This window comes from Hemibagrus wyckioides, linkage group LG09 (assembly GCF_019097595.1).
Source record: "Hemibagrus wyckioides isolate EC202008001 linkage group LG09, SWU_Hwy_1.0, whole genome shotgun sequence".
In the NCBI taxonomy this organism is placed as follows: Eukaryota; Metazoa; Chordata; class Actinopteri; order Siluriformes; family Bagridae; genus Hemibagrus; species Hemibagrus wyckioides.
In genome coordinates, this window is record NC_080718.1 from 30,715,615 (window position 1) to 30,743,007 (window position 27,393).

General features: G+C 43.7%; 1 protein-coding gene across 1 annotated transcript in view; it reads left to right on the plus strand.

Annotated features, from left to right (window-relative positions):
* Window positions 1-27,393, plus strand: part of ttbk1b (tau tubulin kinase 1b) — a 96,115-nt gene that overhangs the window by 18,885 nt on the left and 49,837 nt on the right. Inside the window, exon 2 of the mRNA XM_058399299.1 lies at window positions 26,573-26,710. Coding sequence (XP_058255282.1) covers window positions 26,609-26,710 — 102 coding nt within the window. The 5' untranslated portion in view covers window positions 26,573-26,608. The remainder of the gene's footprint in view (window positions 1-26,572; window positions 26,711-27,393) is intronic.

Below are 27,393 nucleotides of genomic sequence, written 5' to 3' on the forward strand. Positions count from 1 at the left end.
GTGTGTGTGTGATGATGATGGTGTGTGTGTGATGATGGTGTGTGTGTGATGATGATGATGGTGGTGTGTGTGATGATGGTGTGTGTGTGATGATGATGATGGTGGTGTGTGTGATGATGGTGTGTGTGATGATGATGATGATGGTGGTGTGTGTGATGATGGTGTGTGTGTGATGATGAGGATGATGGTGTGTGTGTGATGATGATGATGGTGTGTGTGTGATGATGATGATGGTGTGTGTGTGATGATGATGATGATGGTGTGTGTGATGATGATGATGATGGTGGTGTGTGTGTGATGATGATGATGGTGGTGTGTGTGATGGTGGTGTGTGTGTGATGATGATGATGGTGGTGTGTGTGATGATGGTGTGTGTGATGATGATGATGATGGTGGTGTGTGTGATGATGGTGTGTGTGTGATGATGATGATGGTGGTGTGTGTGATGATGGTGTGTGTGATGATGATGATGATGGTGGTGTGTGTGATGGTGTGTGTGTGATGATCATGATGGTGGTGTGTGTGATGATGATGATGATGGTGTGTGTGTGATGATGATGATGGTGTGTGTGTGATGATGATGATGGTGGTGTGTGTGTGATGATGATGATGGTGGTGTGTGTGTGATGATGATGATGGTGGTGTGTGTGATGATGGTGGTGTGTGTGATGATGGTGGTGGTGTGTGTGATGATGGTGTGTGTGTGATGATGATGATGGTGGTGTGTGTGATGATGGTGTGTGTGTGATGATGATGATGATGATGGTGTGTGTGATGATGATGATGATGGTGTGTGTGTGATGATGATGATGGTGTGTGTGTGATGATGATGATGGTGGTGTGTGTGATGGTGGTGTGTGTGTGATGATGATGATGGTGGTGTGTGTGATGATGGTGTGTGTGATGATGATGATGATGATGGTGGTGTGTGTGATGATGGTGTGTGTGTGATGATGATGATGATGATGGTGTGTGTGATGATGATGATGATGGTGTGTGTGTGATGATGATGATGGTGTGTGTGTGATGATGATGATGGTGGTGTGTGTGATGGTGTGTGTGTGATGATGATGATGGTGGTGTGTGTGATGATGATGGTGGTGTGTGTGATGATGGTGTGTGTGTGATGATGATGATGGTGGTGTGTGTGTGATGATGATGATGGTGGTGTGTGTGTGATGGTGGTGTGTGTGTGATGATGATGATGATGGTGTGTGTGTGATGATGATGGTGGTGTGTGTGTGATGATGATGATGGTGGTGTGTGTGATGGTGGTGTGTGTGTGATGATGATGATGGTGGTGTGTGTGATGATGGTGTGTGTGATGATGATGATGATGGTGGTGTGTGTGATGATGGTGTGTGTGTGATGATGGTGTGTGTGATGATGATGATGATGGTGGTGTGTGTGATGATGGTGGTGTGTGTGATGATGGTGTGTGTGTGATGATGGTGTGTGTGATGATGATGATGATGGTGGTGTGTGTGATGATGATGATGATGGTGGTGTGTGTGATGATGATGATGATGGTGTGTGTGATGATGGTGTGTGTGTGATGATGATGATGGTGGTGTGTGTGTGATGATGATGATGGTGGTGTGTGATGATGGTGTGTGTGATGATGATGATGATGGTGGTGTGTGTGATGATGGTGTGTGTGATGATGATGATGGTGGTGTGTGTGATGATGGTGTGTGTGATGATGATGATGATGGTGGTGTGTGTGATGATGGTGTGTGTGTGATGATCATGATGGTGGTGTGTGTGATGATGATGATGATGGTGTGTGTGTGATGATGATGATGATGGTGTGTGTGTGATGATGATGATGGTGTGTGTGTGATGATGATGATGGTGTGTGTGTGATGATGATGATGATGGTGTGTGTGATGATGATGATGGTGTGTGTGTGATGATGATGATGGTGTGTGTGTGATGATGATGATGATGGTGTGTGTGTGATGATGATGATGGTGTGTGTGTGATGATGATGATGGTGGTGTGTGTGTGATGATGATGATGGTGGTGTGTGTGTGATGATGATGATGGTGGTGTGTGTGATGATGGTGTGTGTGATGATGATGATGATGGTGGTGTGTGTGATGATGGTGTGTGTGATGATGATGATGATGGTGGTGTGTGTGATGATGATGATGGTGGTGTGTGTGATGATGATGATGATGGTGTGTGTGTGATGATGATGATGGTGTGTGTGATGATGATGATGGTGTGTGTGTGATGATGATGATGGTGGTGTGTGTGTGATGATGATGATGGTGGTGTGTGTGATGGTGGTGTGTGTGTGATGATGATGATGGTGGTGTGTGTGATGATGGTGTGTGTGATGATGATGATGATGATGGTGGTGTGTGTGATGATGGTGTGTGTGATGATGATGATGATGGTGTGTGTGTGATGATGATGGTGGTGTGTGTGTGATGATGATGATGGTGTGTGTGTGATGATGATGATGGTGGTGTGTGTGATGGTGTGTGTGTGATGATGATGATGGTGGTGTGTGTGATGATGGTGTGTGTGATGATGATGATGGTGTGTGTGTGATGATGATGATGGTGGTGTGTGTGATGATGGTGTGTGTGTGATGATGATGATGGTGGTGTGTGTGTGATGATGATGATGGTGGTGTGTGTGTGATGGTGGTGTGTGTGATGATGATGATGATGGTGTGTGTGTGATGATGAGGGTGGTGTGTGTGTGTTGATGATGATGGTGGTGTGTGTGATGGTGGTGGGTGTGTGATGATGTTGATGGTGGTGTGTGTGATGATTGTGTGTGTGATGATGATGATGATGGTGGTGTGTGTGATGATGGTGTGTGTGTGATGATGATGATGGTGGTGTGTGTGATGATGGTGTGTGTGATTATGATGATGATGGTGGTGTGTGATGATGGTGTGTGTGTGATGATGATGATGGTGGTGTGTGTGATGATGATGATGATGGTGTGTGTGTGATGATGATGATGGTGGTGTGTGTGATGATGATGATGATGGTGTGTGTGATGATGATGGTGTGTGTGTGATGATGATGATGGTGGTGTGTGTGATGATGGTGTGTGTGATGATGATGATGATGGTGGTGTGTGTGATGATGGTGTGTGTGTGATGATGATGATGGTGGTGTGTGTGATGATGGTGTGTGTGATGATGATGATGATGGTGGTGTGTGTGATGATGGTGTGTGTGTGATGATCATGATGGTGGTGTGTGTGATGATGATGATGATGGTGTGTGTGTGATGATGATGATGGTGTGTGTGTGATGATGATGATAATGGTGTGTGTGTGATGATGATGGTGGTGTGTGTGTGATGATGATGATGGTGGTGTGTGTGATGATGATGATGGTGGTGTGTGTGTGATGATGATGATGGTGGTGTGTGTGATGATGGTGTGTGTGTGATGATGGTGGTGGTGTGTGTGATGATGGTGGTGTGTGTGATGATGGTGTGTGTGATGATGATGATGATGGTGGTGTGTGTGATGATGGTGTGTGTGTGATGATGATGATGATGATGGTGTGTGTGATGATGATGATGGTGTGTGTGTGATGATGATGATGGTGTGTGTGTGATGATGATGATGGTGGTGTGTGTGATGGTGGTGTGTGTGTGATGATGATGATGGTGGTGTGTGTGATGATGGTGTGTGTGTGATGATGATGATGATGGTGTGTGTGTGATGATGATGATGGTGTGTGTGTGATGATGATGATGGTGTGTGTGTGATGATGATGATGATGATGGTGTGTGTGTGATGATGATGATGGTGTGTGTGTGATGATGATGATGGTGTGTGTGTGATGGTGGTGTGTGTGTGATGATGATGGTGGTGTGTGTGATGATGGTGGTGTGTGTGATGATGGTGGTGGTGTGTGTGATGATGGTGTGTGTGTGATGATGATGATGGTGGTGTGTGTGATGATGGTGTGTGTGATGATGATGATGGTGGTGGTGTGTGTGATGATGGTGTGTGTGATGATGATGATGATGATGGTGGTGTGTGTGATGGTGTGTGTGATGATGATGGTGTGTGTGATGATGATGATGGTGGTGTGTGTGTGATGATGATGATGGTGTGTGTGTGATGGTGGTGTGTGTGTGATGATGATGATGGTGGTGTGTGTGATGATGGTGTGTGTGATGATGATGATGGTGTGTGTGTGATGATGATGATGATGATGGTGTGTGTGTGATGATGATGATGGTGTGTGTGTGATGATGATGATGGTGGTGTGTGTGATGGTGGTGTGTGTGTGATGATGATGATGATGGTGTGTGTGATGATGATGATGGTGTGTGTGTGATGATGATGATGATGATGGTGTGTGTGTGATGATGATGATGGTGTGTGTGTGATGATGATGATGGTGGTGTGTGTGATGGTGGTGTGTGTGTGATGATGATGATGGTGTGTGTGTGATGATGATGATGATGATGGTGTGTGTGTGTGATGATGATGATGGTGTGTGTGTGATGATGATGATGGTGGTGTGTGTGATGGTGGTGTGTGTGTGATGATGATGATGGTGGTGTGTGTGATGATGGTGTGTGTGATGATGATGATGGTGTGTGTGTGATGATGATGATGGTGGTGTGTGATGATGATGGTGTGTGTGTGTGATGATGATGATGGTGTGTGTGATGATGATGATGGTGGTGGTGTGTGTGATGGTGGTGTGTGTGTGATGATGATGATGCTGGAGTGTGTGTGATGATGATGGTGGTGTGTGTGTGATGATGATGATGGTGGTGTGTGTGATGGTGGTGTGTGTGTGATGATGATGATGGTGGTGTGTGTGATGATGGTGTGTGTGATGATGATGATGATGATGGTGGTGTGTGTGATGATGGTGTGTGTGTGATGATGATGATGGTGGTGTGTGTGATGATGATGATGATGGTGTGTGTGATGATGATGATGGTGGTGTGTGTGATGATGGTGTGTGTGTGATGATGATGATGATGGTGTGTGTGGTGATGATGATGATGATGGTGTGTGTGATGATGATGGTGTGTGTGTGATGATGATGATGGTGGTGTGTGTGTGATGATGATGATGGTGGTGTGTGTGATGATGGTGTGTGTGATGATGATGATGATGGTGGTGTGTGTGATGATGGTGTGTGTGTGATGATGATGATGGTGGTGTGTGTGATGATGGTGTGTGTGATGATGATGATGATGGTGGTGTGTGTGATGATGGTGTGTGTGTGATGATCATGATGGTGGTGTGTGTGATGATGATGATGGTGTGTGTGTGATGATGATGATGGTGTGTGTGTGATGATGATGATGGTGTGTGTGTGATGATGATGATGATGGTGTGTGTGTGATGATGATGATGGTGTGTGTGTGATGATGATGATGGTGGTGTGTGTGATGATGATGGTGGTGTGTGTGTGATGATGATGATGGTGGTGTGTGTGTGATGATGATGATGGTGGTGTGTGTGATGATGGTGGTGTGTGTGATGATGGTGGTGGTGTGTGTGATGATGGTGGTGTGTGTGATGATGGTGTGTGTGATGATGATGATGGTGGTGTGTGTGATGATGGTGTGTGTGTGATGATGATGATGATGATGGTGTGTGTGTGATGATGATGGTGTGTGTGTGATGATGATGATGATAGTGTGTGTGTGATGATGATGATGGTGTGTGTGATGATGATGATAGTGTGTGTGTGATGATGATCATGGTGTGTGTGTGATGATGATGATGGTGGTGTGTGTGTGATGATGATGTTGGTGGTGTGTGTGATGATGATGATGGTGGTGTGTGTGATGATGATGATGGTGTGTGTGTGATGATGATGATGGTGGTGTGTGTGTGATGATGATGATGGTGGTGTGTGTGATGATGATGATAGTGTGTGTGTGATGATGATGATGGTGTGTGTGTGATGATGATGATGGTGGTGTGTGTGTGATGATGATGATGGTGGTGTGTGTGATGATGATGATGGTGGTGTGTGTGTGATGATGATGATGGTGTGTGTGTGATGATGATGATGGTGGTGTGTGTGTGATGATGATGATGGTGGTGTGTGTGATGATGATGATGGTGGTGTGTGTGTGATGATGATGATGGTGGTGTGTGTGATGATGATGATGGTGTGTGTGTGTGATGATGATGGTGGTGTGTGATGATGATGATGATGATGGTGGTGTGTGTGATGATGATGATGGTGTGTGTGTGTGATGATGATGGTGGTGTGTGATGATGATGATGATGATGGTGTGTGTGTGATGATGATGATGGTGGTGTGTGTGTGATGATGATGATGGTGTGTGTGTGATGATGATGATTGTGTGTGTGTGATGATGATGATGGTGGTGTGTGTGATGATGGTGTGTGTGATGATGATGATGATGATGGTGGTGTGTGTGATGATGGTGTGTGTGTGATGATGATGATGGTGGTGTGTGTGATGATGGTGTGTGTGATGATGATGATGATGATGGTGGTGTGTGTGATGATGGTGTGTGTGTGATGATGATGATGGTGGTGTGTGTGATGATGGTGTGTGTGATGATGATGATGATGGTGGTGTGTGTGATGATGATGATGATGATGGTGTGTGTGTGATGATGATGATGGTGGTGTGTGTGTGATGATGATGATGGTGGTGTGTGTGATGATGATGATGATGGTGTGTGTGTGATGATGATGATGGTGGTGTGTGTGTGATGATGATGATGGTGGTGTGTGTGATGATGGTGGTGTGTGTGATGATGGTGGTGGTGTGTGTGATGATGGTGGTGTGTGTGATGATGGTGGTGGTGTGTGTGATGATGGTGGTGTGTGTGATGATGATGATGGTGTGTGTGTGATGATGGTGTGTGTGTGATGATGATGATGGTGTGTGTGTGATGATGATGGTGTGTGATGATGATGATGATGATGATGGTGGTGTGTGTGTGATGATGATGATGGTGGTGTGTGTGATGATGGTGGTGTGTGTGATGATGATGGTGGTGTGTGTGATGATGATGACGATGATGGTGGTGTGTGTGATGATGATGATGGTGGTCTGTGTGATGTTGGTGGTGTGTGTGATGATGATGATGGTGGTGTGTGTGATGATGATGATGGTGGTGTGTGTGATGATGATGATGGTGTGTGTGATGATGACGATGATGGTGGTGTGTGTGATGATGATGGTGTGTGTGATGATGACGATGATGGTGGTGTGTGTGATGATGATGATGGTGTGTGTGATGATGATGATGGTGTGTGTGATGATGACGATGATGGTGGTGTGTGTGATGATGATGGTGTGTGTGATGATGATGATGGTGGTGTGTGTGATGATGATGATGGTGTGTGTGATGATGGTGTGTGTGTGATGATGGTGTGTGTGTGATGATGATGATGGTGGTGTGTGTGATGATGATGGTGTGTGTGATGATGATGGTGGTGTGTGTGATGATGGTGTGTGTGTGATGATGATGATGATGGTGGTGTGTGTGATGATGGTGTGTGTGTGATGATGATTATGATGATGGTGTGTGTGTGATGATGATGGTGTGTGTGTGATGATGGTGTGTGTGTGATGATGATGATGGTGGTGTGTGTGATGATGGTGTGTGTGTGATGATGATGATGGTGGTGTGTGTGATGATGGTGTGTGTGATGATGAGGATGATGGTGTGTGTGTGATGATGATGATGGTGTGTGTGTGATGATGATGATGGTGTGTGTGTGATGATGATGATGATGGTGTGTGTGTGATGATGATGATGGTGTGTGTGTGATGGTGGTGTGTGTGTGATGATGATGATGGTGGTGTGTGTGATGATGGTGTGTGTGTGATGATGATGGTGGTGTGTGTGATGATGATGATGGTGGTGTGTGTGATGATGGTGTGTGTGATGATGATGATGATGGTGGTGTGTGTGATGATGGTGTGTGTGTGATGATCATTATGGTGTTGTGTGTGATGATGATGATGATGGTGTGTGTGTGATGATGATGATGGTGTGTGTGTGATGATGATGATGGTGTGTGTGTGATGATGATGGTGGTGTGTGTGTGATGATGATGATGGTGGTGTGTGTGTGATGATGATGATGGTGGTGTGTGTGATGATGGTGTGTGTGTGATGATGGTGGTGGTGTGTGTGATGATGGTGTGTGTGATGATGATGATGGTGGTGTGTGTGATGATGGTGTGTGTGATGATGATGATGATGGTGGTGTGTGTGATGATGGTGTGTGTGTGATGATGATGATGATGATGGTGTGTGTGTGATGATGATGATGGTGTGTGTGTGATGATGATGATGATGGTGTGTGTGTGATGATGATGATGGTGTGTGTGTGATGATGATGATGGTGTGTGTGTGATGATGATGATGGTGGTGTGTGTGATGATGATGGTGGTGTGTGTGATGGTGGTGTGTGTGTGATGATGATGATGGTGGTGTGTGTGATGATGGTGTGTGTGATGATGATGATGATGATGGTGGTGTGTGTGATGATGGTGTGTGTGTGATGATGATGATGGTGGTGTGTGTGATGATGGTGTGTGTGATGATGATGATGATGATGGTGGTGTGTGTGATGATGGTGTGTGTGATGATGATGATGATGATGGTGTGTGTGTGATGATGATGATGATGGTGTGTGTGTGATGATGATGATGGTGTGTGTGTGATGATGATGATGGTGTGTGTGTGATGATGATGATGGTGGTGTGTGTGATGGTGGTGTGTGTGATGATGATGATGATGATGGTGGTGTGTGTGATGGTGGTGTGTGTGTGATGATGATGATGGTGGTGTGTGTGATGATGGTGTGTGTGATGATGATGATGATGATGGTGGTGTGTGTGATGATGGTGTGTGTGTGATGATGATGATGGTGTGTGTGTGATGGTGGTGTGTGTGTGATGATGATGATAATGGTGTGTGTGTGATGATGATGGTGGTGTGTGTGTGATGATGATGATGGTGGTGTGTGTGATGGTGGTGTGTGTGTGATGATGATGATGGTGGTGTGTGTGATGATGGTGTGTGTGATGATGATGATGATGATGGTGGTGTGTGTGATGATGGTGTGTGTGTGATGATGATGATGGTGGTGTGTGTGATGATGGTGTGTGTGATGATGATGATGATGGTGTGTGTGTGATGATGGTGTGTGTGTGATGATGATGATGGTGTGTGTGTGATGGTGGTGTGTGTGTGATGATGATGATAATGGTGTGTGTGTGATGATGATGGTGGTGTGTGTGTGATGATGATGATGGTGGTGTGTGTGATGGTGGTGTGTGTGTGATGATGATGATGGTGGTGTGTGTGATGATGGTGTGTGTGATGATGATGATGATGATGGTGGTGTGTGTGATGATGGTGTGTGTGTGATGATGATGATGGTGGTGTGTGTGATGATGGTGTGTGTGATGATGATGATGATGGTGGTGTGTGTGATGATGGTGTGTGTGTGATGATGATGATGGTGGTGTGTGTGATGATGGTGATGATATTGTGTGTGTGATGATGATGATGGTGGTGTGTGTGATGATGGTGTGTGTGTGATGATGATGATGATGATGGTGTGTGTGATGATGATGATGGTGTGTGTGTGATGATGATGATGGTGGTGTGTGTGTGATGATGATGATGATGGTGTGTGATGAATGATGATGGTGTGTGATGATGATGATGATGGTGTGTGATGATGATGGTGTGTGATGATGATGATGGTGTGTGATGATGATGGTGTGTGATGATGTGTGATGATGATGATGATGGTGTGTGATGATGATGGTGTGTGATGATGATGATGATGGTGTGTGATGATGATGGTGTGTGATGATGATGATGATGGTGTGTGATGATGATGGTGTGTGATGATGATGATGTGATGATGATGATGGTGTGATGATGATGATGGTGTGTGATGATGATGATGGTGTGTGATGATGATGATGATGATGATGGTGTGTGATGATGATGATGGTGTGTGATGATGATGATGATGATGGTGTGTGATGATGATGATGATGGTGTGTGATGATGATGTGTGATGATGATGATGTGTGATGATGATGATGGTGTGTGATGATGATGATGATGGTGTGTGATGATGATGATGATGATGATGTGTGATGATGATGATGGTGTGTGATGATGATGATGATGGTGTGTGATGATGATGATGATGATGATGTGTGATGATGATGATGGTGTGTGATGATGATGATGGTGTGTGATGATGATGATGATGATGTGTGATGATGATGATGGTGTGTGATGATGATGATGATGGTGTGTGATGATGATGGTGTGTGATGATGGTGTGTGATGATGGTGATGATGATGGTGTGTGATGATGATGATGATGATGTGTGATGATGATGATGGTGTGTGATGATGATGATGATGGTGTGTGATGAATGATGATGATGGTGTGTGATGATGATGATGATGTGTGATGATGATGATGTGTGATGATGATGATGATGTGTGATGATGATGATGATGATGATGATGTGTGATGATGATGATGGTGTGTGATGATGATGATGGTGTGTGATGATGATGATGGTGTGTGATGATGATGATGATGGTGTGTGATGATGATGATGATGGTGTGTGATGATGATGATGATGGTGTGTGATGATGATGATGGTGTGTGATGATGATGATGGTGTGTGATGATGATGATGGTGTGTGATGATGGTGTGTGATGATGGTGATGGTGTGTTGATGATGATGATGGTGTGTGTGATGATGATGTGAGTGATGATGATGATGATGATGGTGTGTGTGATGATGATGATGATGGTGTGTGTGTGATGATGATGATGATGAGTGTGTGATGATGATGATGGTGTGATGATGATGATGATGATGATGGTGTGATGATGATGATGATGGTGTGTGATGATGATGATGATGGTGTGTGATGATGATGATGTGTGATGATGATGGTGTGTGAAGATGATGATGGTGTGTGATGATGATGATGTGTGTGATGATGATGATGGTGGTGTGTGATGTGATGATGATGATGATGGTGTGTGTGTGATGATGGTGTGTGTGTGATGATGATGATGATGGTGTGATGATGATGAGGTGTGTGATGATGATGATGATGATGATGATGGTGTGTGATGATGATGATGATGGTGTGTGTGTGATGATGATGATGATGGTGGATGTGTGATGATGATGATGGTGGTGTGTGTGATGATGATGTGTGTGTGATGATGATGATGGTGGTGTGTGTGATGATGATGTGTGTGATGATGATGATGGGTGTGATGTGTGTGATGATGATGATGATGTGTGATGATGATGATGGTGGTGTGTGTGATGATGATGATGATGATGTGTGTGTGATGATGATGATGATGGTGTGTGTGATGATGATGGGTGTGTGATGATGATGATGATGGTGTGTGTGATGATGATGATGATGGTGTGTGTGATGATGATGATGGTGTGTGATGATGATGATGATGGTGGTGTGATGATGATGATGGGTGTGAGTGATGATGGTGATGATGATGATGGTGTGTGATGATGATGGTGTGTGATGATGATGATGATGATGTGTGTGTGATGATGATGTGGGTGTGTGATGATGATGATGGTGGTGTGTGTGTGATGATGATGTGTGTGTGATGATGATGATGATGGTGATGATGATGGTGGTGGTGTGTGATGATGATGATGATGGTGTGTGTGATGATGGTGTGTGTGATGATGATGATGATGATGGTGTGATTGATGATGATGTGTGTGTGATGATGATGATGGTGTGATGTGTGATGATGGTGTGTGATGATGATGATGGTGTGTGTGATGATGATGATGGTGTGTGTGTGATGATGATGATGATGGTGTGATGATGATGGTGTGTGATGATGATGATGATGGTGTGATGATGATGATGATGATGGTGTGATGATGATGATGGTGTGATGATGATGATGATGGTGTGTGATGATGATGATGATGGTGTGTGATGATGATGATGATGGTGTGTGATGATGATGATGGTGTGTGATGATGATGATGGTGTGTGATGATGGTGTGTGATGATGATGATGATGGTGTGTGATGATGATGATGATGGTGTGTGATGATGATGATGGTGATGATGATGATGGTGATGATGGTGTGTGATGATGATGGTGTGTGATGATGATGATGATGGTGTGTGATGATGATGATGATGGTGTGTGATGATGATGATGGTGTGTGATGATGATGATGATGATGTGTGATGATGATGATGGTGTGTGATGATGATGATGATGGTGTGTGATGAATGATGATGATGGTGTGTGATGATGATGATGATGGTGTGTGATGATGATGATGATGATGATGGTGTGTGATGATGATGATGGTGTGTGATGATGATGATGGTGTGTGATGATGATGGTGTGTGATGATGGTGTGTGATGATGGTGTGTGATGATGATGATGATGGTGTGTGATGATGATGATGGTGATGATGATGATGGTGATGATGGTGTGTGGTGATGATGGTGTGTGATGATGATGATGATGGTGTGTGATGATGATGATGATGATGATGGTGTGATGATGATGATGATGGTGTGTGATGAATGATGATGATGGTGTGTGATGATGATGATGGTGTGATGATGATGATGATGGTGTGTGATGAATGATGATGATGGTGTGTGATGATGATGATGATGTGTGATGATGATGATGTGTGATGATGATGATGATGTGTGATGATGATGATGATGATGATGATGATGTGTGATGATGATGATGATGATGGTGTGTGATGATGATGATGGTGTGTGATGATGATGATGGTGTGTGATGATGATGATGGTGTGTGATGATGATGATGATGGTGTGTGATGATGATGATGATGGTGTGTGATGATGATGATGATGGTGTGTGATGATGATGATGGTGTGTGATGATGATGGTGTGTGATGATGGTGTGTGATGATGATGATGATGATGGTGTGTGATGATGATGATGATGGTGTGTGATGATGATGATGGTGTGTGATGATGATGGTGTGTGATGATGATGATGATGATGATGGTGTGATGATGATGATGATGATGGTGTGATGATGATGATGATGATGGTGTGATGATGATGATGATGATGGTGTGATGATGATGATGATGATGATGGTGTGTGATGATGATGATGATGATGATGGTGTGATGATGATGATGATGATGGTGTGATGATGATGATGGTGTGTGATGATGATGATGATGGTGTGTGATGATGATGATGTGTGATGATGATGGTGTGTGATGATGATGATGGTGTGTGATGATGGTGTGTGATGATGATGATGATGGTGTGTGATGATGATGGTGTGTGATGATGATGATGATGGTGTGTGATGATGATGATGGTGATGATGATGATGATGATGATGATGATGATGATGGTGTGTGATGGTGTGTGATGATGATGATGGTGTGATGATGATGATGATGATGGTGTGATGATGGTGTGATGATGATGATGATGGTGTGATGATGATGATGATGGTGTGTGATGATGATGATGTGTGATGATGATGATGTGTGATGATGATGATGATGGTGTGTGATGATGATGATGTGTGATGATGATGATGATGGTGTGTGATGATGGTGTGTGATGATGATGGTGTGTGATGATGATGGCGTGTGTGATGATGATGGTGTGTGTGATGATGATGATGATGGTGTGTGATGATGATGATGATGGTGTGTGATGATGATGATGTGTGATGATGATGATGATGATGATGGTGTGTGACGATGATGATGGTGTGTGATGATGATGGTGTGTGATGATGATGATGATGGTGTGTGATGATGATGATGTGTGATGATGATGATGATGATGATGGTGTGTGATGATGATGTGTGATGATGATGTGTGATGATGATGATGATGGTGTGATGATGATGATGATGGTGTGTGATGATGATGGTGTGTGATGGTGTGTGATGATGATGGTGTGTGATGATGATGTGTGATGATGATGATGATGATGGTGTGTGATGATGATGGTGTGTGATGATGATGATGATGATGATGGTGTGTGATGATGATGTGTGATGATGATGATGGTGTGTGATGATGATGATGATGATGATGGTGTGTGATGATGATGATGATGATGTGTGATGATGATGATGATGATGGTGTGTGATGGTGTGTGATGATGATGTGTGATGATGATGATGATGGTGTGTGATGATGATGATGATGATGATGGTGTGTGATGATGATGATGATGATGATGGTGTGTGATGATGATGATGATGATGATGATGATGGTGTGTGATGATGATGATGTGTGATGATGATGATGATGATGATGGTGTGTGATGATGATGATGATGATGATGATGTGTGATGATGATGATGATGGTGTGATGATGATGATGATGATGATGATGATGATGATGATGGTGTGTGATGGTGTGTGATGATGATGATGGTGTGTGATGATGGTGTGTGATGATGATGATGATGGTGTGTGATGATGATGATGATGATGGTGTGTGATGATGATGATGATGGTGTGTGATGATGATGATGATGATGGTGTGTGATGATGATGATGATGATGGTGTGTGATGATGATGATGATGGTGTGTGATGATGATGATGATGATGGTGTGTGATGATGATGATGATGGTGTGTGATGATGATGATGATGGTGTGTGATGATGATGATGGTGATGATGATGATGATGATGATGATGATGATGGTGTGTGATGGTGTGTGATGATGATGATGGTGTGTGTGATGATGATGATGATGGTGTGTGTGATGATGATGATGATGATGGTGTGTGTCATGATGATGATGATGGTGTGTGATGATGATGATGATGATGGTGTGTGAAGATGATGATGATGATGATGGTGTGTGATGATGATGATGATGATGGTGTGTGATGATGATGATGATGGTGTGTGATGATGATGATGATGATGGTGTGTGATGATGATGATGATGATGGTGTGTGATGATGATGATGATGGTGTGTGATGATGATGATGGTGTGTGATGATGATGATGGTGTGTGATGATGGTGTGTGATGATGATGATGATGATGGTGTGTGATGATGATGGTGTGTGATGATGATGATGATGGTGTGTGATGATGATGATGATGATGATGGTGTGATGATGATGATGATGATGGTGTGATGATGATGATGATGATGGTGTGTGATGATGATGATGATGATGGTGTGTGATGATGATGATGATGATGTGTGTGATGATGATGATGATGATGGTGTGTGATGATGATGATGATGATGGTGTGTGATGATGATGATGATGATGGTGTGTGATGATGATGATGATGGTGTGTGATGATGATGATGATGGTGTGTGATGATGATGATGATGGTGTGTGATGATGATGATGATGATGTGTGTGATGATGATGATGATGATGTGTGTGATGATGATGGTGTGTGTGATGATGATGATGGTGTGTGATGATGATGATGGTGTGTGATGATGATGATGATGATGATGGTGTGTGATGATGATGATGATGATGGTGTGATGATGATGATGATGATGGTGTGTGATGATGATGATGATGATGTGTGATGATGATGATGGTGTGTGATGATGATGATGATGGTGTGTGATGAATGATGATGATGGTGTGTGATGATGATGATGATGATGGTGTGTGATGATGATGATGATGATGGTGTGTGATGATGATGATGATGGTGTGTGATGATGATGATGATGGTGTGTGATGATGATGATGATGGTGTGTGATGATGATGATGGTGTGTGATGATGATGATGGTGTGTGATGATGATGATGATGGTGTGTGATGATGATGATGATGATGGTGTGTGATGATGATGATGGTGTGTGATGATGATGATGATGGTGTGTGATGATGATGATGATGGTGTGTGATGATGATGTGTGATGATGATGATGTGTGATGATGATGGTGTGTGATGAAGATGAAGGTGTGTTAGAATGATGATGATGAAGATGAAGGTGTGTTAGAATGATGATGATGATGAAGGTGTGTTAGAATGATGATGATGATGAAGGTGTGTTAGAATGATGATGATGATGAAGGTGTGTTAGAATGATGATGATGATGAAGGTGTGTTAGAATGATGATGATGATGAAGGTGTGTTAGAATGATGATGATGATGAAGGTGTGTTAGAATGATGATGATGAAGGTGTGTTATGATGGTGTGTTTGAATGATGATGATGAAGGTGTGTTAGAATGATGATGATGGTGTGTGATGATGATGATGATGATGTGTGTGATGATGATGATGATGATGTGTGTGATGATGATGGTGTGTGTGATGATGATGATGATGATGGTGTGTGTGATGATGATGATGATGGTGTGTGTGATGATGATGATGATGATGGTGTGTGTCATGATGATGATGATGGTGTGTGATGATGATGGTGTGTGATGATGATGATGATGGTGTGTGATGATGATGATGGTGATGATGATGATGATGATGATGGTGTGTGATGGTGTGTGATGATGATGATGGTGTGTGATGATGTGTGATGATGATGATGATGGTGTGTGATGATGATGGTGTGTGATGATGATGATGATGTGTGATGATGATGATGGTGTGTGATGATGATGATGGTGTGTGATGATGATGATGATGGTGTGTGATGATGATGATGATGGTGTGTGATGATGATGATGATGATGATGATGGTGTGTGATGATGATGATGATGGTGTGTGATGATGATGATGATGGTGTGTGATGATGATGATGATGATGTGTGTGATGATGATGATGATGATGTGTGTGATGATGATGGTGTGTGTGATGATGATGATGGTGTGTGTGATGATGATGATGATGGTGTGTGTGATGATGATGATGATGGTGTGTGTCATGATGATGATGATGGTGTGTGATGATGATGATGATGGTGTGTGAAGATGATGATGATGATGATGGTGTGTGATGATGATGATGATGATGGTGTGTGATGATGATGATGATGGTGTGTGATGATGATGATGATGGTGTGTGATGATGATGATGATGATGGTGTGTGATGATGATGATGATGATGGTGTGTGATGATGATGATGATGATGGTGTGTGATGATGATGATGATGGTGTGTGATGATGATGATGGTGTGTGATGATGATGATGATGGTGTGTGATGATGATGATGATGATGGTGTGTGATGATGATGATGATGATGGTGTGTGATGATGATGATGATGGTGTGTGATGATGATGATGATGATGGTGTGTGATGATGATGATGATGATGGTGTGTGATGATGATGATGATGGTGTGTGATGATGATGATGATGATGGTGTGTGATGATGATGATGATGATGTGTGTGATGATGATGATGATGATGGTGTGTGATGATGATGATGATGGTGTGTGATGATGATGGTGTGTGATGATGATGATGATGATGGTGTGTGATGATGATGATGATGATGATGATGATGGTGTGTGATGATGATGATGATGATGATGATGGTGTGTGATGATGATGATGATGATGTGTGTGATGATGATGATGATGATGTGTGTGATGATGATGGTGTGTGTGATGATGATGATGGTGTGTGATGATGATGATGATGATGATGGTGTGTGATGATGATGATGATGATGATGGTGTGTGATGATGATGATGATGATGGTGTGTGATGATGATGATGATGGTGTGTGATGATGATGATGATGATGGTGTGTGATGATGATGATGATGATGGTGTGTGATGATGATGATGGTGTGTGATGATGATGATGATGGTGTGTGATGATGATGATGGTGATGATGGTGTGTGATGATGATGATGTGTGATGATGATGATGTGTGATGATGATGATGATGATGATGATGGTGTGTGATGATGATGATGATGGTGTGTGATGATGATGATGGTGATGATGATGATGATGATGATGATGATGGTGTGTGATGATGATGATGATGATGGTGTGTGTGATGATGATGGTGTGTGTGATGAAGATGATGGTGTGTGTGATGATGATAATGATGATGGTGTGTGTGATGATGATGATGGTGTGTGTGATGATGATGATGATGGTGTGTGTGATGATGGTGGTGTGTGTGATGATGATGATGGTGTGTGTGATGATGATGATGGTGGTGTGTGTGATGATGGTGTGTGTGTGATGATCATTATGGTGGTGTGTGTGTGATGATGATGATGGTGTGTGTGTGATGATGATGATGGTGTGTGTGTGATGATGATGATGGTGTGTGTGTGATGATGATGGTGGTGTGTGTGTGATGATGATGATGGTGGTGTGTGTGTGATGATGATGATGGTGGTGTGTGTGATGATGGTGGTGTGTGTGATGATGGTGTGTGTGATGATGATGATGATGGTGGTGTGTGTGATGATGGTGTGTGTGTGATGATGATGATGGTGGTGTGTGTGATGATGGTGTGTGTGATGATGATGATGATGGTGTGTGTGTGATGATGATGATGGTGTGTGTGTGTGATGATGGTGTGTGTGATGATGATGATGATGGTGTGTGTGTGATGATGATGATGGTGTGTGTGTGATGATGATGATGGTGTGTGTGTGATGATGATGATGGTGGTGTGTGTGATGATGGTGTGTGTGTGATGATCATGATGGTGGTGTGTGTGATGATGATGATGATGGTGTGTGTGTGATGATGATGATGGTGGTGTGTGTGTGATGATGATGATGGTGGTGTGTGTGATGATGATGGTGGTGTGTGTGTGATGATGATGATGGTGTGTGTGATGATGATGGTGGTGTGTGTGTGATGATGATGATGGTGGTGTGTGTGATGATGGTGTGTGTGTGATGATGATGATGATGGTGTGTGTGTGATGATGATGATGGTGTGTGTGTGATGATGATGATGGTGTGTGTGTGATGATGATGATGATGGTGTGTGTGTGATGATGATGATGCTGTGCGTGTGATCATGATGATGGTGGTGTGAGTGATGATGACGATGGTGGTGTGTGTGCTGATGGTGTGTGTGATGATGATCATGATGATGGTGGTGTGTGATGATGGTGTGTGTGTGATGATGATGATGGTGGTGTGTGTGTGATGATGATGATGGTGGTGTGTGTGTGATGGTGGTGTGTGTGTGATGATGATGATAATGGTGTGTGTGTGATGATGATGGTGGTGTGTGTGTGATGATGATGATGGTGGTGTGTGTGTGATGATGATGATGGTGGTGTGTGTGATGATGGTGTGTGTGATGATGATGATGATGGTGGTGTGTGTGATGATGGTGTGTGTGTGATGATGATGATGGTGGTGTGTGTGATGATGGTGTGTGTGATGATGATGATGATGGTGGTGTGTGTGATGATGGTGTGTGTGTGATGATGATGATGGTGGTGTGTGTGATGATGATGATGATGGTGTGTGTGTGATGATGATGATGGTGGTGTGTGTGATGATGGTGTGTGTGATGATGATGATGATGGTGTGTGTGTGATGATGATGATGGTGTGTGTGTGATGATGATGATGGTGTGTGTGTGATGATGATGATGGTGGTGTGTGTGTGATGATGATGATGGTGGTGTGTGTGATGATGGTGTGTGTGATGATGATGATGATGGTGGTGTGTGTGATGATGGTGTGTGTGTGATGATGATGATGGTGGTGTGTGTGATGATGGTGTGTGTGTGATGATGATGATGGTGGTGTGTGTGATGATGGTGTGTGTGATGATGATGATGATGGTGGTGTGTGTGATGATGGTGTGTGTGTGATGATGATGATGATGGTGTGTGTGATGATGATGGTGTGTGTGATGATGATGTTGGTGTGTGTGATGATGATGATGGTGTGTGTGATGATGATGATGATGATGATGGTGTGTGTGATGATGATGGTGTGTGTGATGATGATGGTGGTGTGTGTGATGATGATGATGGTGTGTGTGATGATGATGATGGTGTGTGTGATGATGATAATGATGGTGGTGTGTGTGATGATGGTGTGTGTGATGATGATGATGATGATGGTGTGTGTGATGATGATGATGATGATGGTGTGTGTGATGATGATGATGGTGTGTGTGATGATGATGATGGTGTGTGTGTGATGATGATGGTGGTGTGTGTGATGATGATGATGATGGTGTGTGTGTGATGATGATGATGGTGGTGTGTGTGTGATGATGATGATGGTGGTGTGTGTGATGATGATGGTGGTGTGTGTGTGATGATGATGATGGTGTGTGATGATGATGATGGTGGTGTGTGTGATGATGATGATGGTGGTGTGTGTGATGATGGTGTGTGTGTGATGATGATGATGATGATGGTGTGTGTGTGATGATGATGATGGTGTGTGTGATGATGATGATGGTGTGTGTGTGATGATGATGATGATGGAGTGTGTGATGATGATGATGGTGGTGTGTGTGATGATGGTGTGTGTGTGATGATGATGATGGTGGTGTGTGTGATGATGGTGTGTGTGATGATGATGATGATGGTGGTGTGTGTGATGATGGTGTGTGTGTGATGATGATGATGGTGGTGTGTGTGTGATGATGATGATGGTGGTGTGTGTGTGATGGTGGTGTGTGTGTGATGATGATGATGATGGTGTGTGTGTGATGGTGGTGTGTGTGTGATGATGATGATGATGGTGTGTGTGTGATGATGATGGTGTGTGTGTGATGATGGTGTGTGTGTGATGATGATGATGATGGTGGTGTGTGTGATGATGGTGTGTGTGATGATGATGATGATGGTGTGTGTGATGATGATGATGATGGTGGTGTGTGTGATGATGGTGTGTGTGTGATGATGATGATGGTGGTGTGTGTGATGATGATGATGATGGTGTGTGTGTGATGATGATGATGGTGGTGTGTGTGATGATGGTGTGTGTGTGATGATGATGATGGTGGTGTGTGTGATGATGATGATGATGGTGTGTGTGATGATGATGATGGTGTGTGTGTGATGATGATGATGGTGGTGTGTGTGTGATGATGATGATGGTGGTGTGTGTGATGATGGTGTGTGTGATGATGATGATGATGGTGGTGTGTGTGATGATGGTGTGTGTGTGATGATGATGATGGTGGTGTGTGTGATGATGGTGTGTGTGTGATGATGATGATGGTGGTGTGTGTGATGATGGTGTGTGTGATGATGATGATGATGGTGGTGTGTGTGATGATGGTGTGTGTGTGATGATGATGATGGTGGTGTGTGTGATGATGGTGGTGTGTGTGATGATGGTGTGTGTGTGATTATGATGATGATGATGGTGTGTGTGTGATGATGATGATGGTGTGTGTGTGATGATGATGATGGTGTGTGTGTGATGATGATGATGGTGGTGTGTGTGATGATGATGATGGTGTGTGTGATGATGATGGTGGTGTGTGTGTGATGATGATGATGATGGTGGTGTGTGTGATGATGGTGTGTGTGTGATGATGATGATGATGATGGTGTGTGTGTGATGATGATGATGGTGTGTGTGTGATGATGATGATGGTGTGTGTGTGATGATGATGATGGTGTGTGTGTGATGATGATGGTGGTGTGTGTGTGATGATGATGATGGTGTGTGTGTGATGATGATGATGGTGGTGTGTGTGATGGTGGTGTGTGTGTGATGATGATGATGGTGATGATGGTGTGTGTGTGATGATGATGATGGTGTGTGTGATGATGATGATGATGGTGTGTGTGTGATGATGATGGTGGTGTGTGTGTGATGATGATGATGGTGTGTGTGTGATGATGATGATGGTGGTGTGTGTGATGGTGGTGTGTGTGTGATGATGATGATGATGATGATGGTGGTGTGTGATGATGATGATGATGGTGTGTGTGTGATGATGATGATGGTGTGTGTGTGATGATGATGATGGTGGTGTGTGTGTGATGATGATGATGGTGGTGTGTGTGATGATGGTGTGTGTGATGATGATGATGATGGTGTTGTGTGTGATGATGGTGTGTGTGTGATGATGATGATGGTGGTGTGTGTGATGATGGTGTGTGTGATGATGATGATGATGGTGTGTGTGATGATGATGATGGTGTGTGTGTGATGATGATGATGGTGGTGTGTGTGTGATGATGATGATGGTGGTGTGTGTGATGATGGTGTGTGTGATGATGATGATGATGGTGGTGTGTGTGATGATGGTGTGTGTGTGATGATGATGATGGTGGTGTGTGTGATGATGGTGTGTGTGATGATGATGATGATGGTGTGTGTGTGATGATGATGATGGTGTGTGTGTGATGATGATGATGATGGTGGTGTGTGTGATGATGGTGTGTGTGTGATGATGATGATGGTGGTGTGTGTGATGATGGTGTGTGTGTGATGATGATGATGGTGTGTGTGTGATGATGATGATGGTGTGTGTGATGATGATGATGATGGTGGTGGTGTGTGTGATGATGGTGTGTGTGATGATGATGATGGTGTGTGTGATGATGGTGTGTGTGTGATGATGATGATGGTGTGTGTGTGATGATGATGATGGTGTGTGTGTGATGATGATGATGATGGTGTGTGTGTGATGATGATGATGGTGTGTGTGTGATGATGATGATGGTGGTGTGTGTGTGATGATGATGATGGTGGTGTGTGTGTGATGATGATGATGGTGGTGTGTGTGATGATGGTGGTGTGTGTGATGATGGTGGTGGTGTGTGTGATGATGGTGTGTGTGTGATGATGATGATGGTGGTGTGTGTGATGATGGTGTGTGTGATGATGATGATGGTGGTGGTGTGTGTGATGATGGTGTGTGTGTGATGATGATGATGATGATGGTGTGTGTGTGATGATGATGATGGTGTGTGTGTGATGATGATGATGGTGTGTGTGTGATGATGATGATGGTGTGTGTGTGATGATGATGATGATGGTGGTGTGTGTGATGATGGTGTGTGTGATGATGATGATGATGGTGTTTGTGTGATGATGATGGTGTGTGTGATGATGATGATGATGGTGTGTGTGTGATGATGATGATGATGGTGTGTGTGTGATGATGATGGTGTGTGTGATGATGATGGTGTGTGTGTGATGATGGTGTGTGTGTGATGATGATGATGATGGTGTGTGTGTGATGATGGTGTGTGTGTGATGATGATGATGGTGGTGTGTGTGATGATGGTGTGTGTGTGATGATGATGATGATGATGGTGTGTGTGATGATGATGATGATGGTGTGTGTGATGATGATGATGATGGTGTGTGTGATGATGGTGGTGTGTGTGATGATGATGATGGTGTGTGTGATGATGATGATGGTGTGTGTGTGATGATGATGATGGTGGTGTGTGTGATGATGGTGTGTGTGTGATGATGATGATGATGATGGTGTGTGTGTGATGATGATGATGGTGTGTGTGTGATGATGATGATGGTGTGTGTGTGATGATGATGATGGTGTGTGTGATGATGATGATGGTGGTGTGTGTGTGATGATGATGATGGTGGTGTGTGTGATGATGGTGTGTGTGATGATGATGATGATGATGGTGGTGTGTGTGATGATGGTGTGTGTGATGATGGTGGTGTGTGTGATGGTGGTGGTGTGTGTGATGATGGTGTGTGTGTGATGATGATGATGGTGGTGTGTGTGATGATGGTGTGTGTGATGATGATGATGATGGTGGTGTGTGTGATGATGGTGTGTGTGATGATGATGATGATGGTGGTGTGTGTGATGATGGTGTGTGTGTGATGATGATGATGGTGTGTGTGATGATGATGATGGTGTGTGTGATGATGATGATGGTGGTCTGTGTGATGTTGGTGGTGTGTGTGATGATGATGATGGTGTGTGTGATGATGGTGTGTGTGATGATGATGATGGTGGTGTGTGTGATGATGATGATGATGGTGTGTGTGATGATGGTGTGTGTGTGATGATGATGATGGTGGTGTGTGTGATGATGGTGTGTGTGATGATGATGATGGTGGTGTGTGTGATGATGGTGGTGTGTGTGATGATGATGATGGTGGTGTGTGTGATGGTGTGTGTGATGATGATGGTGTGTGTGATGATGATGGTGGTGTGTGTGATGATGGTGTGTGTGTGATGATGATGATGATGATGGTGTGTGTGTGATGATGATGATGGTGTGTGTGTGATGATGATGATGGTGGTGTGTGTGTGATGATGATGATGGTGGTGTGTGTGATGATGGTGTGTGTGTGATGATGATGATGGTGTGTGTGTGATGATGATGATGGTGTGTGTGATGATGACGATGATGGTGGTGTGTGTGATGATGATGATGGTGGTGTGTGTGATGATGGTGGTGTGTGTGTGATGATCATGATGGTGGTGTGTGTGATGATGATGATGATGGTGTGTGTGTGATGATGATGGTGGTGTGTGTGTGATGATGATGATGGTGGTGTGTGTGATGGTGGTGTGTGTGTGATGATGATGATGGTGGTGTGTGTGTGATGATGATGGTGGTGTGTGTGTGATGATGATGATGGTGGTGTGTGTGATGATGATGATGATGGTGGTGTGTGTGATGATGGTGTGTGTGATGATGATGATGATGATGGTGGTGTGTGTGATGATGGTGTGTGTGTGATGATGATGATGGTGGTGTGTGTGATGATGATGATGATGGTGTGTGTGTGATGATGATGATGGTGTGTGTGTGATGATGATGATGGTGTGTGTGTGATGATGATGATGATGGTGGTGTGTGTGTGATGATGATGATGGTGTGTGTGTGTGATGATGATGATGGTGGTGTGTGATGATGATGATGGTGTGTGTGTGATGATGATGATGATGGTGTGTGTGTGATGATGATGATGGTGTGTGTGTGATGATGATGATGGTGTGTGTGTGTGATGATGATGATGGTGGTGTGTGTGTGATGATGATGATGGTGGTGTGTGTGTGATGATGATGATGGTGGTGTGTGTGATGATGGTGGTGTGTGTGATGATGGTGGTGGTGTGTGTGATGATGGTGGTGTGTGTGATGATGATGGTGGTGTGTGTGATGATGGTGTGTGTGTGATGATGATGATGATGGTGTGTGTGTGATGATGATGATGGTGTGTGTGTGATGATGATGATGATGGTGTGTGTGATGATGGTGTGTGTGTGATGATGATGGTGGTGTGTGTGTGATGATGGTGTGTGTGTGATGATGATGATGGTGGTGTGTGTGATGATGGTGTGTGTGTGATGATGATGATGATGGTGTGTGTGTGATGATGATGATGGTGTGTGTGTGATGATGATGATGGTGTGTGTGTGATGATGATGATGGTGTGTGTGTGATGATGATGATGGTGTGTGTGTGATGATGATGATGGTGTGTGTGTGATGATGATGATGATGAATATGGTGTTTGATGCAACTGTCATTTGTACTGAATGAAATCCTAACACCTCTGTACGTTCCTCTAAATAAACAATTCCTGTTAGCTGCTGCACAGAGAGAATACAGCAGGAGTTCGGAGTGTCTCAGTGTGATATCTGATCCCTCAGAGAGAGAGAGAGAGAGAGAGAGAGAGAGAGGAAGCACTCGAGAAATCTTCCTTAAACATCTTCATCCATTATTCAGCTTCTACTCTACACACTTATCTAAATATAATCCTCAAGCACACTCACTAATGCACACTGCAGTGGAGCTGTCAGTCTTTGTGAAGGGGCGTGGCCTGTGTACCTATCAGTTTCTGTGAAGGGGTGTGGCCTGTGTACCTGTCAGTTTCTGTGAAGGGGGCGTGGCCTGTGTATCTGTGGGATTGTTTATGATGTTAATATACACACTTCCTGTTCTCTTTAATGGTCAGTGTTTAAGTGAGAGGTCAGGTGGTCAGTGTTGGTCTGCTCTCTCCCACAGTGTTTTGTGACTCTTGGGTGTGGTTCTTCATGAGAGTGCGGTGATCACACTCGAGTAAAATGCTGTAGTGAGATTAGAATCTAATCACCTCAAATCGATCAGGGTTTAAATTGCAGTGTATTCCATGTAAATATGTACATACGAGTCTGAATCCGTGTCTGCGTCCGAATCGGATCAGAACCGTGTTTACATTCGGGATCACTTCTGTTTCACTAAAGGTCGGTTACATCGGTGGTGTGTTTATGCAACGACTAAAAATAAACTCACCCACTTTCCCTGAGTCACTTCAGTCCTGCAGAGATGTGACTCATCTGTGCAGCACAGAACAACAGTTGCAGTGAGTTGACTCAGATGAGTCGATTCATTTAAATGATTCATTCAGTTGTGTGGATTGTTCAGTTGTATAATCTGATCAGATTGTGAGGCAGAAAACACACACACACACACACACACACTCCTGCTGTCACATCAGTATGACGACCCTGAACCTATTTACAAACTGATGAACTCTTCAGCAGCTGTATCTTTAATAAATATAAACTCGGACTCTATGAAGCCCTCATCACCAGCTCCATAGCAGCTAGGCTAACACGGTTTAGTACCTCGTTGTGTGATAGATGTTAACGTGGTTAATCTTCTGTCCAGGTGAATGGCAGGATTGTGTGAAGATCTGGCCAGCTGATGCAGCGTGTAGGAGTGGACTGTGACGAAAACATGAATGGTGCAGGAGAGCAGGTGGACATCCTGCCCCAAAACTGCATGGTCAAAGAGCGTTGGAAAGTGGTGAGTACTCCTGAGTGAGTCCTGTGTGTCTCATCTCTTTATCAATAACGCTTAACGATTAACGCTTCCTGTGGTCACTTGGTCACTTCAGCTGATTTCTGTGTGTCATATTGTACTAAAAAAACGACTCTTTGGACACAGACATTAAACACGATTAAAACCCGGATCATTTAGATGTGTGTTTATGTGTGTGTGATTTATCGGAGTGCCGGACAGACGGCTCTGCAGTCTGTGTTTTCTGACCGCTTCCACAGGAGTTCATTTGGAGCTGAGCTTATGACGGTTGCCACCAGGATGGAGAAGGCTTTGGGTTTTTAAGAAACCTTTTTAGAAGAGCAGAAGGAGAACAGGAAGATTTGATGCCTGCATTTTCCTGCTGATGTTTTTAGAGCAGTTTCTTTCATCCATGCTTTACTGTTAATGCTATTGCTAATCCCATGCTGTAGCCAAGGAACACGCTTGCAGGTCTACAGAGTAGATGGTGAGAGGAAGGTCTCAGTCACATGTGCATCAGGGTTCGGTCATGAAGATGACGTCATGGAGTGTTGGAGTGTAAACTGCAGTGTGTGTGGAGCAGGAATACCAGAGGATGTGGAGACAAGGAGAAAAGTCAGAACATGATGATTGAAGGTGGTTTAATGGTGTGATGAAGGACATCCAGTTTCTTTCCTAAGGAACAAGAT